The 14,816-nt window shown below is 53.8% G+C and overlaps 1 protein-coding gene across 4 annotated transcripts in view; it reads right to left on the bottom strand.

Moving 5' to 3' along the window:
- NECTIN1 (nectin cell adhesion molecule 1) overlaps window positions 1–14,816 on the bottom strand; it is a 156,622-nt gene that overhangs the window by 71,741 nt on the left and 70,065 nt on the right. For all 4 annotated transcript variants that reach the window (XR_007353526.2, XM_048827324.2, XM_048827326.2 and 1 more), the window contains exon 5: window positions 10,266–10,417. Coding sequence is in view for 3 of the 4 variants with exons in the window: in XM_048827324.2 (XP_048683281.1) it covers window positions 10,266–10,417 (152 nt within the window). In the remaining variant the exon portion in view is untranslated. The remainder of the gene's footprint in view (window positions 1–10,265; window positions 10,418–14,816) is intronic.

Raw genomic sequence — 14,816 nt, 5'->3', positions numbered from 1 at the left:
GAGCAGGGATGTGGCAAGCCGACAGTCAAAGCCAGGAACAGAAATGCCAAGTGCCGACTCTCAGGCCCTGCCATGACCCTAGACCTTGCTCCTCGCTGCTCGCTTTCCTCCTACCAGTTCCTGCCTTGCCAAACGGGCTCAGGACTGAAGGGATGGGGCTGGGCAGGGCAGCTTGGCCGCAGACTTCTTTAGACCTACTCCATTTGAACTCCCAGCACCAAGTCTCTTCCAACAGCAGCGGGGTTAAGGCATCAGCCAGCCCACCTCAGCCTTCATTCCTACCCAGAGCAGGGCTCTTTCCTGGTAAGCCAGCTCCTCTCCCTCTCCTCTCCAAGAGCCACGCTGCCCAGCCACACCCTGCTTTATCACCAAGCGCTCAGTGCAAACAATCCCCTGCCCCCTCATCCCACCGGGGCTGCTGCACCTGCCTGCTGTCAGGGTTGCCTGTAATCACGTGGGAGCTGGGCTCACACAGTGGCGGTTACCTGGGCGTTTCTTGGGCACGCCTGGCAGCAGCTGGGAGAGCGAGGCTGGGAGTTAGGCATCAGCCCCAGCACCTCGTCTCCCTCCTCTGCCCCACCGTTCAACTCTGAAGCTAAATAATGACTTAGGATGGGCCGGATCCTCTGCTGGAGTTACTTGGCGTGGATCCATTGCCGTTGATAGATCTGTTGTGGGTAATGGAGCGACGCTGATTCACACCAGCTGAGGATCTGGCTCTGAGTACTGGCTGTTGAACAATCCTGAGTTCCACAGGCAGGATGAAACAGACCAAATGACAGCCCTGGGTGCTTGTGGAATCCTATGGCCTGTCTCTCCCCCCTGGTGCCCATGAGGGTCCTGGAAACTGACACAATCCCACTGCCCGGAGCTGAGCATGCTGGGCCCCATGTGAAAAATCCATTAGGAAGAGTCTGGAGAGCATTAAAGCTACTGTGGAAAGGGGAGCAGCGGAGAAATGGGAGATGGGGGGAGGGATAGGTTGAGCTTTTACTACAGTGTAACACATTCTTCCTCCCCCTTCCTCCCCCCAGCCCCAGTAAAACAGAGAGCGCTGTATGCGTAGGAATTAAAGGAGCAATACTATCTCCCCTCTCTCCCCCTCCTGCGCTCTGCCAGCTGTTGCATTGAGCCAGGGCTTCCTGTCCCCATGCCAAGAGCCAGGCCTCTTGGGGCAACAGCTGGGAGCAGAGAGAGAGAGAGAGAGAGAGAGATGAGGGGTCGCTCTGGGTTTCGCCCTGGAATGAAGCCAAGCCCACAGCTTCCCTTTGATCCCTCCAAAGAAAAGGACAATCCGGCCTCATCTGCAGGGAGCTCTGGCCTCTGGGGCACTTTCTTCCCCTCTTGGAAAGGCTTGGCTGGATAGTCAGACTGGAGCACGTTTCCTCTGATCCAGGGTTGGGGGAGCCAGACATCTCATGGTGGGTTTCACCTGTTGCTGACTCACAGCTGGAAAGTGCATGGGAATGAATGGCTCTGAGGGCTGCCACCCTGGGGGAGATCAGGAGTAACCCCACTGAGGCCTTAACAGCATTGCCAGTCCCAGGCTTCCCCATATCAGGAGCAAGGCGCCTGCCAATCAGGATCTTTTTCAAGCCAATCATGAGATTTAAAACAAAACACAACTCTCCGGGCTCTGTTTTTTCCTCCTTCTGGTCTTTCAGACTTTAGGATTCACCTGTCCAAGCCTTTCTCTGCAACCACACAGACTAGAAACTTGCTCCATTTCTAAAACAAAAGTCAAGATTCTCAAGCAATCACGCGACTCCAGGTTCTGGGGCCTTAAGGAAAAAACCCACCAGAAAGCATGACAAAGGAGAAGCAGATCCTGAGTGAAGTCTCTGGCCAAGCTGATCCCTGAGGAAACGGACGGAGATAAATCTAACCACCCCTGCTTCCCACTGCTTGGCACGTTGCATTGTCTTTTAGACCTGTGCAAAACGGGAGTGAAAGGAGTTGGTAGAGCACTCTGGTTTGGGAGCATTTCACACCCGCTGTGCATTAGCTTTGCACAAGAGGAGTAAATAATGACACCAGATGCCAGGCAAGGGGTTGGAGATCAGTGAATGTTTTCCTAGCAACTGGCAGGTCTTCAATATCCTGGTCGTTCTGTTTGGATAAAGTTCAGCTGTTAAGCCTAACAAACCACTGGGGTCTGCAAAACCAGGCTGGGAAACTGGCAGGGTCAATGAAACGCATGAGATTCCTGCTACCCCCGGCTCCTGCTGAAGGCTGAGAATACTGCAAGAGCTGGCTGCCTTCTGGGGGTTGGCAGCTTCCAGCGGGACTCCGCAAGCACAGAGACAATCATGCTTTAAAAAGGAAAAAAAAAAGTTAGACCCAGTGGAAAAATGTGACCTATTTTCATGAAAAAATTTAGTCCAAATTTCCAAAAGTGTTGGCTGGCTGTACTGAAAGCGTGTGTGTGTCAGGAGCGGGGGGAAAGGATTTTTTATTACAAAAATGTTTTGGTTAGAGTTTGGATGAGTTTTCCTGTGGTTGAGTTTGGTTCTTATTTGCTCCAGGCACGTCCCAAGGAGATGTCCCATTTGGCCTGGGATCTGGATTGGGTTTCAGCTGAGGTTTGGGGATTTGAGCTCAGTCAGGTTTAGGGTTGGATAGAGCCCAGATCTGGTGAGCTGTTCCCATGAGATTTCTGTCCCTGAGTGGCAAACCAAAACAAAAACCACTCAGATGATATGTCATCCTAGGCCAGAATCCCCTGAGATTTCACTGTGTGCACTGGGAAATTCTGAGCTTGGACCCCAATCTGGGATACCCCCATCGGGTCCGGGTGGATCAGTGCATTCTAGTCCAGACCCTCTGTAAAGGGCTTTGATTTTAGAAATTCTTATTCTCTCCAGAAAACTGGGCCTGCCCCTGCCCATTCACAGTGGAACATCCACCCACATACCCTGTGGCTGCTGACAACAGGATCTCAGCAGAGCAGCACAGAGCTGGGAAGGGAGATGAAGCCAGTCGTGGTAGCTATTTAGAAAATACAAGGCAGATCCTCAGCTGGTGTAAATCAGTGAGGACCCACAGCCTTTAATGCCGCTTTATCCCAGTGGAAGATCTGCCCCCCCCTTTCCATCATTCCCTGCTCTTTGTGCTGGAGGGGAGCGCAGGGGTGGGAAGGGAAACCACCCCTGGAAGCTAATCCAGGAGTCCAGCAGCTGCTGCTGGCATTTCAGATTGTGACGGCTTTTAGGACAGATGCCAAACATCTCTTAGGTTCCGATCTCAGTGTCAGGTCACCTACTGCTTGTCAGTCAAAGACTACCCCCCCAGCAGGTCTCTGGCAGAGAATCCAGTGGCCAGGTTACACCACAAAGTCCCCCAGTTCTGAGCCCCCTTTAACCCGCTGCCCTGGGTTCGGAACCCCAAGGGGTTTGCACGGATGAGCGCGATACACCATGCAGCCCACAAGCTCCGGGTGCACCTACTGGCAGCCCCCAAGCTCCTTAGCGGCAGTGAAATCCTTGCCGGAAAGGCCTCTCTCAGCTGCACACAGGGCCTGGGCTCGGTTGGTGCGGAGCATAGCCAAGTCCCACAGGCTGTTTGCAGTGACCTTGCTGGGATGAGATCACGGCGGGTGAGTAAATAACTCTCCACGCAGCAGAGCAAACAAGGCACCCCTCTCCTCTCCACTTGCTCCCCTCCCGCCTGTCTTGCTGAGCCACGGCCCCTCTCACCGCAGAGGAGAGGCCAGGAGCCAATGGCAGAACGGCACGTTTATCAAATGCCACCAGCCGCTTACAAATCGATAGGGGCTGGGGGTACGTCTCAGGGATGCACAGGAGTGCCGATGTACCAGGGGCATGAATCCGCTGGGCACGAGCAGCAGGGCAGGGCGAAATTCAATCAGTGATAGGAAAGAAGAGGAAAACCCACAACGTGCTGGGTAGCCACTGGGAGATGGCCTGAGACCCCCGTAGGCAGGGGTGTGGAGTTAACACTGGGCACGCGAGCTTCACCTGTCTGGAGCACATCCCTTCCTCTGGCACTCACAGAGCCCCTCACGGAGGTGCCCATTTCCCCCCACCCCATGGAGAAGGACGAGATAGACGTTCTCCAGAGGGGCCATTGGTTTTGGAGGCCTCCAACTTGAGACACCCGGGGGTTGGGTTTTCAGAGATGCTGAGCACCCACAACCTCCTTTGCAACCAGCGGGATTGGCGGGTGTGCCGCATCTCGGGAAGTCAGGCCTGAGGGAGTTTTGGAAGATGTTCAAGGAATCCATTTGCTGAGGGTCACATAGGGAGGGGGTGGTGGAGCAGGGGACACTTCCTTTCTCCATCCACCTGCCCATTTTATCCTGCTGCCCCTCACTCTGGCATCTGAGCTCCTTCCACAGAAAGTCAAAAGCGATAGCGACGTCCCCATGCTCTCCTGGCTCCCTGCCTCGCACTGCTTCCCGCTGGGCAGCTGGCTCTGACCTCTAGGGAGGGGCCCTCACATACAGACCCCGAGGGAGCTGCTAGGGGAACCTGTCCCCCCTTCCCAGGCCTCTTCCTTCCTGCAGAGAACAGCATTGCCCTGCCGGGTCCTCCTGTGGTGGAGCAGCTGGACTGACCCAGCACAGGGGCACCGGGGCAGGTTTTAAATCTGCCCTGGCCATAGCTGAGGACCCCTCTGGAGCTTGGCCCCGTCTCTTGCCTTTCCCCCTCTTCCCCTCGGGGTCCCCATCCTCTTTCATCCCTGTCCCCTCTCAGCATCACCACCTCCCACCCCATCCTCTTTAACCTTCGCGGGCCATGCACGTGCCGAGTACGTGGCCTGGCCATGCTTCCTTAGGGCCACTTCACGAGCTCCTCCGTAGGGAACCACAGCAGCCTTGGCCGGAGCTGGGCCAAGGAGGGATCCTCCAGGGAGAGCGGCATGGGGAGCGCAGGAGAAAGAGACAGGGGGAGAGGGTGGCCAGGCTCTCCCAGTGCTCTGCTAATCTCCACTAGCTCTGCTTAAGCGTGCCCAGAGCTCACAGGCCCGCGCAAGGTTTGTTTTACTGAGGTCTCTCACCCTGTGCCTGCGCTGAACGAGGCCAATGCACATGGTCTCCTGCTTCCCCTCCGTCCAGCCCGACACACAGACTCACTTCTCTCCTGCAGCTGCATTGCTCCAGCCCCAGCCCCGTAGGGGGCAGCGAGACGCACTGCTACAGATATCCACACGCTGCCAGACTACGTGCAGAGCAACACATCCTGCATGCAGATGCTGAGCCCAGCTGAGACCTTCTGGACCAAACGCCGAGCCGAGCCTGAATGACCACCGCTTCTCCTTTGAGCATCTGCGAAATGCAGCTGCCAGTAAGCTGGGTTCAGAGAGGATTTTAGGCCTCCTTCTCCACCACATCTCTTCAGGTCCCTCCCTGCCATTTCCAACAGGAGTGTGCACGCCCTCTGCATGAATGTGCAAGTGGGTGGGCGCAGGGAGTTGTCTGCCCTTGCACATCACACCGTGTGCATGCACTAGCCCCAGGATCCATGTGCACAGGCTGCGTGGGTCTGAAGATGGGCACAGGGACGGCAGTGTCTCCACGTGCATAGGCATGTTTGTGCACTTCTGCATGCAGGGATGTTTGTGGACGCAGGTTGGTGCATTTGTGTACACACGCCGGTGATTATGTATGAGCGTGTCCGAGCATGTGCGTGTGTATGCATGTGTGGCCAAATGGGCGGGCACATGTGTGACTCTACATGGATGTGCAATTGTGCCTGGCTGTGTCTGAAGGTACAATCATACAGAGACGCATGTGCACCACTGCTCATGAATCTGCAATTGTACCCAAATCTGCATCTGCCTGACTGTACACAAACGTGCCTTTGAGCCCCGGTGCACGTGAGCGTGTGCATACAGCCAGGCCTGCACGTGCATATGCATGATGGAGCATGCTCCCCTGCAGGGAGGCTTGCTTGCCCTAGAGCCCACTTAGACATGCAGGGACACATGTGCAGACAGTGAGTCTATAATAAGAGTCCCTTATTATTTCCCACAACCAGCTGTAATAAATAGTTACATGCCTCACTACATGGATTTGCCTCAACCGACAAACGTCCTGCACGGCAGGAGAAGCTATTACGTGAACAGATTGCAGGAATAAAATATTAAATTTCCACTTATCAATCTTTTTAATGTGCTATAACTCTAATAGCAGCTTTCAGCCTTTCCCCAGAACAAATCACCGGTTGGCTCAGGAGGGAGACCAAACTAGCCAGGCGATTCCCCTCCTTGTTCACGTCTGGAGTGGGCAAATAGCAGGTGGGCGTGATGGCAGGAGAGGGGGACAGGCACGTGTGTGAGTGAGGCGAGAGCTGGGGTGGGTTGGCTCCACACTGGACTCCTCTCTATTTTACCCAAGGCTAGCTGCTCACTCGACTGAGCACCATTTATTGCGCACGGCTCTTGAAAGAGGCTTTGTGGTCCGCTGACAATCCCTAAATTGCCTGCAAGCCCCAAACAAATGTACCTGTAATAGCCGAGCGAGGCCGGCTGAGCCCTCTCCAGCGCTGACCTAATCAGCCCTTGAGGAGAGCTGGATAAACATATTCAGATCCCATGAATTATTAAAAGGGTATTACTTTGCGTATCCTGGGCCTAATGAGTCAGCTGCTAATCGGCTCAAACGCAGCCTCCTCCAGTGCATGCGCTTCCCCCGCCCATCGCTGCCACAGCTGGTCACCTCACCATGGATGCTGTTCTACCCCATGCTGCCCTACCCCAACGCCCTCCAAAGACTGATTTTAACCATGGCTTTCCCCTGCCCTCGGTGCTAATCGTCCCCTGGGCCCCATCTGCCTGGTAAACAGCAATTCCCCGAAGCTTTTCCTGCTATGCCCATTTCTGCTTCCCCTTGCTCGACACATGCCCCCTCCCCTCCCGTGCTCTGTTCTCCATTCCCTCCGGATGGCTCACTCCATGGGCTGAGGGCCCATCCACCAAGGCACAAAGAGCACTTAGGCACCCAACTCCCACTGGAAGTCAGTGAGAGTGGGCGCCTAACTCCCATGGGTTTGTGGTTCCCCCTGAGTGTGAGGCCTTAGAAGAACCGCACTCACAACCCTGCCACCATCTGCCCAATGAACCCCACACCCTAGCCAACTCTGAAACGGGAGATGTGCCAGAGACACCAGGAAATCCACGAGAGACTTCACTATTGCTGGGGATTTCATGTGGAAGGGTACCTGGGTACGGTGTGATGATGGGCGGCAGCAGAAGCCCCTTTGATAGGCAGATGTGTGTCTGTCATTGTACATGGCTCTGCAATTGTGCATGGCCAGCTGAGAGACATGGGAGCAGAAACAGGGCCTTGCTATTACAGGCCTCACAGCAACGGACATCTTGGGGCATATTTCGACTGCAACACAGTAATGGTTGAGAGACAGAGAAATCTGAGATTAGAATGAAACACTATGAAGAAACCCTGTCTCCCCCAAACCCTTCCCTTGCGTGCGCTGTGAATCTACTCTCCTGCGCTGGGAACAGGGAGCTTTCCACCTTCCGGTCTAGCCCAGAGCACTGGTCATTACCATTTGAGGGCTTTCGGGACTACATGAAATAAGCTGTGCTTTCTAGAGGGCAGTTGCCCACGTTGTCAAAGGAACACAGTGGCTGGCATTGATCAGCCCTCTTGTTGGTACTCCTGCAACAAGGCCAGTGGCTGAATGGATCTCGGAGATGCTCATCTCTCCAGCCCCTAGACACGATCCCGCATCAATGTTGAGTCAGGGCTACTTGCCCCACTGCTGCAGGCTATATCTAGTCTATAGGCAGAGGTCCCCAGTTGCTCTGGCTGCCATGCCAACTCCTTTTACCAGCAAAGTATTCCACGAAGGAAAACAGAAACCAGTCCCGGCTCAATTGATAAGGACGCAAGGTAAACGGTTTGGACCACAGGTTCACCCCAACAGCAATTAACGAATGATACGTAGCATCTCAACAGCTTGTTTCATCCACAGACCTCCACACGCTTCACAAGGGAAAGTAAACGTGATTGTCCCCACGTGCTAGGCGGGGGAAGCTGAGGCACTGGGGATGCCCAGACCAACATTATCACTGATTTCCGTTTGAGGCACCCTGGGACCAATTCTCAGAGCTGCTGAGCACCCACAAGCTGCAATGGGCATCTATGGAAGCGAGGGGTGCTCAGCACCTCTGAGAATCAGGCCTGAGATGTCTCAAGATGAAGAATGAGGCATCTGGAAAGAGTGGCCCGCTTTTGAGAATGATTTGAGCCACCTCGCCAGAGGCTGGCAGGGCGGGAACCAGAACCCTGCGCCCTTGGGGCTCCCAGCTCTGTGGTCGGACAGTGGCACCTGCTGACAATCTGCCCATAAGTGCCCACGGTCACACAAAGAGTCTGTGGCAGCTCTGAGAATGGGACCCCAGTGTCCTGACTCCACTCAGCCCCTTGTCTGGCCCAGCAAGTGCAGGAGGCCCCGTCCCTGCTCTCCACTTGTGCTCTGAACATCCCATGCCCTGGAAGCCCCCACAGTCTGCGGAGCGTCTCATTAGCCGTGTGCCTTGGAGGGAACAGTAGGGGAGTGCTTGGGCCTTTGGTCAGATTTAGAGAAAGGAAACAGCGCGATGATTCCCCAACCTGCCTGACAGCAGCCGTCTTGGCCCCAGGAGCTTGTCTCCCCTCCCACTCCCACCAGGGACCCATGCGTGCCTCAGGGACTGGACACAAGTTTCCCATGCCCCCTGTCATAGGGCAGCCTGAGAAGTAGCCCTCTGCAGATCAGTCCTCTGCCTCTTTCTGCATGGCCAGTTGGCAGCAGTTCCTTGGATAGGGTTTTATGCTGCCTGGAAATTCCCCAGTGGAAATCGGAACCAGGCAAGCCAGGAGACCAAACAGCTGGCCAGCTATGGCACATGGTGGCAGAACTAGTGCCCTGCTAAGCCCAGGGCTTAGAGTGCTGGGCATCTTGGGTTGGCTGTAGCATGGTATGGTATACTCTCCCCATTCTCTCTATCCCAGCAGCGTTGCAGCCTGGCCAACGCATGGGGAAAACGTCAGAGCTCCCCTGCATGGTGGAAAAGGTCATCCCCAGGGCAAGAGGCCTCCAGCCATTGTATTAAGCCAGCTGAGTGAGATCAGGCTTGGCTCTGCCTATCTAGATGTTCATACCATGCTTCTCATCCTGGTAGCTAAGCAGGTTTGTCTCCAGGGCACCGGGTGGCACATGGTCTCCTCACAGATGCTGGGAACAACACTGGGTCATTTGTCTTTTTATAACCACCATGGACTGAGCTGATCCGAGAGGGAGATCGCTCACCAGCAGAACACACGTCACAAGCCCAACCACACACCGTCAGCAGCGCAATGTACCCCAGGCCCTCAGGGCTGCTTTGTCAGCCAGCCATTCCTTGCCATCTCCACCAAGACCCGAGAGCAAGCAGATGCTCTGCCTACCGCACGGGCCCTTAGCTCAGTGCTGTATGATGACACTTCCTTTCTCTGCCATTCGCCTGTCACTGCCAGAGGTTACTTCTCCCTGATGTCAGACCAACAACTTCTGATGTCATTTCTCCTCCCTCATTAATCTACCGCCACATGATGCCATTCCCTCCCTTTGATGTCATCAGGACGCCTCCTGATGTCACCTCCTCTCTGGATGTTAACCAAACACCTCCAGATGCCACTTCCTCTCTCAGTGGCTAGCCTGATTTCTCATATGGCACCCTACGACATCACCATCTTCACTCCTGGCCCTCTGATGTCACTCCCTCCTGGAGCCTAGAGAAAGTGGCCCATCTCCCTACAGCTTGTCTCCTCAGCCTTGTGCGCGATGGTAGGGTTAACGGCTGTACAGAGCAGCAGCGCTGGAAGGGAAGGAGCACAACTGGAAAAACTGCTGAGTCACTTCAAACTGACAAGCACGGGACACAAAGAGTCGCCCACAGATGTTGGACCACTGCCTTGTTGGGAGCCACTCCTCCTTCCCCCCACACCCCGGAAGCCTCTCCTTCAGTACTTCTCGCCACACATCCCAGCTTTAACTCTCGCTTTGAATCAGAAGCCGAAAGGAAAACAAAGAGCGGTGAGATCAAATGAGCCGCAGCGTATAAAAGGAAGCGAGACCGAGAAAACATGAAATGAAATCCAAGCCCACATCACACAGAAAACAAACCTCGTGAGGGCAGGGGCAGAGCAGAGATCCTGTTTGCTTTATCGGTTATACCCCAAGAGAGAGTCCAGCTCTAGGAGAATTGACAGAAGAGACCCCCCAATCTGCCCCTTCCTGGATAGGCTGAGTTTTTCCTACCTGTGACATTGACTTCCACAAGCCCCGACCGCGTGCCGATGGTGTTGGTGGCCTCACAGATGTACGTCCCTGCCAGGCTGTAGGAGACGGGCCCTTTGAAGAAGAGGGTGTTGTTCTGGACTTCTACGTTCTCGGGCAGTGAGCCGTTCAGCCTACAGGGGGGGAATAGCATTGGGGTTGGTTCCCAGAGATGGTTCTTTTGGGGTCTCACGGTGTGGCAATGGGCAATGCTCAGGCAAGGCTGGTGCACTCACGAATGCCTAGATAACTCCACTGACTTCAACAGAGCCACTGGTGTGAGCAGGATGGGGATCAGGTCCTTGTTTCACCAACTCCCTTCCAACACCTTCGGGTGTCTACCTCTCTTCATCTGCAAACGGGCTTGAGTTACCCTTCTCTGTCACTACCACCTGACCCCTGACCTGCTTGGAGCATGGATTCCCATCTCACCTAGGGCTCCATCCCAAGCTCAAGGGAGTTAGCTGGATGACTCGCATTGACTTCAATGGGCTTTGGATCAGACTGGCAGAAATCAGGAGTCAATGGAGCTATACCTGGGTATGTTATTGCTGGATCTGACCACCTGGTTGCTGAGCTGTCAGAGACGAACCTCTTGGCTCTGCAAATCTTTCTAGAACATCCTTATTTGCGGCACTCCCAGTTCCAGCCAGGCACCAGAAGGGGGGGGGGGGGGGGAAACCAGCAAAATATTTCAGAGTCTTAAAACGGATCAGTTTCCAGTGTGGTTCTGGAAATAGGTGCAGATTTGGGGATGGGGGAGTGGCTAGGTTTGAGGGTGGGTGTGGTTAGGTTTATCATTTTATCTCAGACTCCTCTCTACATTACAGGAATACCCAAATGCCCCAATCTTTAATACATGTATCCTCATGGGTGACCAGTCCCTTTAAGAGGGAGCCAGGCCCAGTGCACCTGCAACTGCTTTCTTGCTGCCTGCCTGGGCCTCAGAGAGAGGGGAATAGAAGCCAGGCAGGTAATATACCCCTGGTGCACTGGATCCCCCTCCCTCTTAAAGGGGCCAGTCACCCTGACACCCCTCACAAGCCCAGGAGGCAGGGAAGTGCTATTATCCCCATGGAACAGATAGAGAACTACTCCATGGTGTCAGCTGATTCCCGCGGAGCTTGGCAGGACAGTCGTTTCCATCTCCTCCAGCCCCACAATGTGGAGCACTGCACAACTGACCAGGCCCACAATGCAGGGTTCCCACCTTCTACTTAAGCATCCCCCTTTTGCCCATTCACAGACCTTCTCAAATTCTGGTTTATTCAATTAGCAGCATCCAAAATAAAGTTCTCAAATCCATCCATTTAGCCTCTTATCAGCTCACTCCCAGGCCTTGCCTGCCTGTACCTTGCTTCCCAAGTCCCCGCAGCCTCCATACTTCTGCTAGAGCTCTCTGAGAATCCCCTTTCTGCAGCTTCCTTTGGCTTTTTATAGGGGAATCAGCTGATCCCTGATCAGATGTGCCTACTTAGTAACTTCTTTTTTTGTTGCCTATTCCCAGTCTTTCAAGCCTAGCGTCCTCAAGTACTATCTGGGGGTTCTGCTAAAGCAGCTCAAAGAGAGGCTTGTGCCCTGGCTCCCAAAGTCTGAATCCTAATGCAGACTCTCTGGCAGGATGTTAACGTTTCGATGCCTCAGTTTTCCACATCTGTTAAAACCAGGGCTCGGCTAATTCAATGTGGTCTAATTCCAAACCTAGCTGTGGGGCTGAGACCCAGCGAGACTGGGTTTGCAATACAACAGCAAAGATCCCAATTAAGAAATAAACACATCTGCCAGCATAGCTGGTGGGTGTGAGGCTGGCAAACCAGGTGCCAGCTCATGCCAAGGTCCCTGTGTCTCATCGGAACACTGACAAACACATGGGTGGAATTGGTCTGGCCCCTCTGTGTGTTAGTCTTGTTAACATGGGTATTAGAGTTATAAGAATATGTTTACAGTTTAGACTTTACTGAATGCTTGTGAGCTGCTGCATGCATTAGTCTCACTTATACATTCTGTATCCCATACTGTAAGGTAGTATTTGAGTGTTTGTATGGTGAGCCTCTGTGACTGTGTAAATTACCAGAGAGGAGAGAGATTAACTAGTGTGAAGTGCTGATCCCCAACAGAAAGCATTACGTCCTGCCTGACAGGAAAAGTCCATCGACACGAGACGGACTAGTGTGCAACATTAAAGAGGACAAAAGGCAATGGTTGTTCTGCCCTCCCCTCCCCATGAAGAGGAGCCATGCAAGTGGATTCTCCCATCAGCTGAGTTTGCAGCTCAGAGCATAAGGCAGGAGGTGAATAAAAAAAACCCTAACAAGAAGATACTGTATCTCTGTGCTGCTTAGACTCGGGGGGGGACAAGAGTTTCTAGGGATAAGCAAGAGATCCCCAGCTGCATAGCCTGGGTTAACCCTAAAGGACATGAAGAGCTTGCTTATTATAAAAGCTTCCATTGCCTTTTAAAACTTAAGATTGTAACTCATTTGTGTGGGTATGTTCACCTGCTTTAACCTTGTATATAACTCTTTTTTCCTATTTTATAAATCTGTCAAGGTTTTATTATAGGATTGGCTACAAGCTTTGTCTTTGGTGTGGGTTCTAAGGTGCAACTGACTTGGGGGTAAGTGACTGGTCCTTTGGGACTGGGTGTCACCTGAATATTACTCATGGTGAAAGGGACCAGCTATCATAAAGGTAGGCTCACCTGGGTGGCGAGATAGATCAGAGTACCCCAGGGGACCATCTGTGACTCTGTGTTCAGGCTGTAATCGTGCCTGAGGAATTTACACTTGATCCTTGGTTGGTGAAATCCAAGTGTTCACAGCCAGTTTGGGGTTTGTGTACTGGTTTTGGACAGGCTGTTCTGAGCCTGGTACTCATGCTCTCGAGTCACTGCATGCAGCATTACAGCGGGGGGAGGCTTTTCTATCCCTAATACAAGGCACGGGCTGCCTTCGAGCTGGCGGTATTTCCGCTCCAGTTTAATCAAGTTGGATAGGAAGAAAAGGGTGGGAATGATAGGGGGATACTGATGGAGAACGTAATTCAGATTTGCAAAGTGTCCCAGAAATGGTCAGCCAGATTCCCCGAGACCTGGCATCCATGCGGCCAGCTCTGTCTGGTAAAACAGGGATCAGAACGGCTCAGAGGGCTCTCTGGAAGATTTCTGGCTCAGTGTTCGTGCACTGCTTGGGAGGTGACATACGGCAGGTGCTGCTGTTAGGGTGATGGTCCCAAAGGCAGTTCTTGGAGGGTAAGAGCCAGTAAGCAGTGCTAGCCCTATGGAGGACAGCTTGCTATGAAAGGAAAGACTTGGCTTCTTGAACCTGGTGGGGCCGAGTCTAAGCACCTCCTGGTCTCCAGGCAAGGGGCCCCCTGAGATGACGGCTCCCCTGCAGGGTCAGGTGTGGGAATGGGAAGCCTGTGCTGATTACTGTAACGAGCGAGTGAGGGAATCAGCAGCCGCTTTCCGCTGCACAAAAGCGAGGGAAGGGGAGGAGGTGATTGCCATTCCAAGCGGGGCTGCGGTGTCACCACCCATAATTTGCGGCCTCTCCTTCAGGAGCAGAAGCAGGCAAATGCAACTCGCAGGTTAACGAAAAGCACGGGGAGCGATCTCTCTGCCTGTCCGGCTGGGCTCTGACATGGGAGCAGGGAATCAGTTCTATGTTAATCAGCAGCAGAGGGGGACACGTCAGAGTGAATTTCTCTCCAGCGCTGCTGCTCCGCTTGCGAGGTGGCCCTGTCCCCATCACTCACCATCCCCATCCCTCCTGCCGTGCACACACAGCTCCCAGGGCCTGGCTGCTGGGGATCAACAGAGTTAGTTAGCGAGTTCTAAACCCAGCCTTTGGCCTGCGTCTCTCCCAGGGGAACAAGCTAATAGACAGCCCTGAGCTGACGGGGAAGCAGAGTCTGTGGCAAGGAGGAAGAAAGAGAGAAAGAGCAAACAGCTGCTTCTGCCCCCTCTTCCCCTCCCATCCCTCTCTTCTCCTTTCTATCCCTCTTCCTCTTTCTTTACTACATCTCTCTTCTCCTTTCCCTTCCCTTCCTCCCTTCCTCGCTCCCTCTCAGTTTAACCTATACACAGTCCTCACTGACCAGTAGGTCCTCTGGGAAGGGAGTGGTGAGGACAGAAACGAAGGGGTATTTGTCACAGTAGCCTCCTCTCTCTGTCTCTCCCTTCTCCGCTCCCCAGCTCCTTCTGCAGCCATCGAGTCTGTGCCCCTAGTGGCTGAGTCGTGAGCCATGGTCCCCTCTGGACCAGCGGGCCATAGATACACACTGACAATAAAATACTTACTCTTTCTAGATTTTAAAACTGTAACAAAAGGCATGGCCACGGAGGGCTAACTCCAGGCCTGGCCTAAGGGGATACAATTCTCCAGGGCCCTGCCTCATGCTGGGAGTTGGGAGCGCTTATGCCAGTTGTCAACCAATACGCCTCCTCGTCCAGATGTACACCTGAAGTGGTCCTGCGGAGGGCCACGCAGCAGGCACAGTGTGTGGAGCCCTGCATCCCCTGCCGCCTGTAAC

Source organism: Caretta caretta, chromosome 22 (genome assembly GCF_965140235.1).
Source record: "Caretta caretta isolate rCarCar2 chromosome 22, rCarCar1.hap1, whole genome shotgun sequence".
NCBI classification, from domain to species: domain Eukaryota; kingdom Metazoa; phylum Chordata; order Testudines; family Cheloniidae; genus Caretta; species Caretta caretta.
The sequence above is the reverse complement of the archived record's forward strand: the minus strand, read 5'-3'. Positions and strand labels throughout refer to the sequence as shown.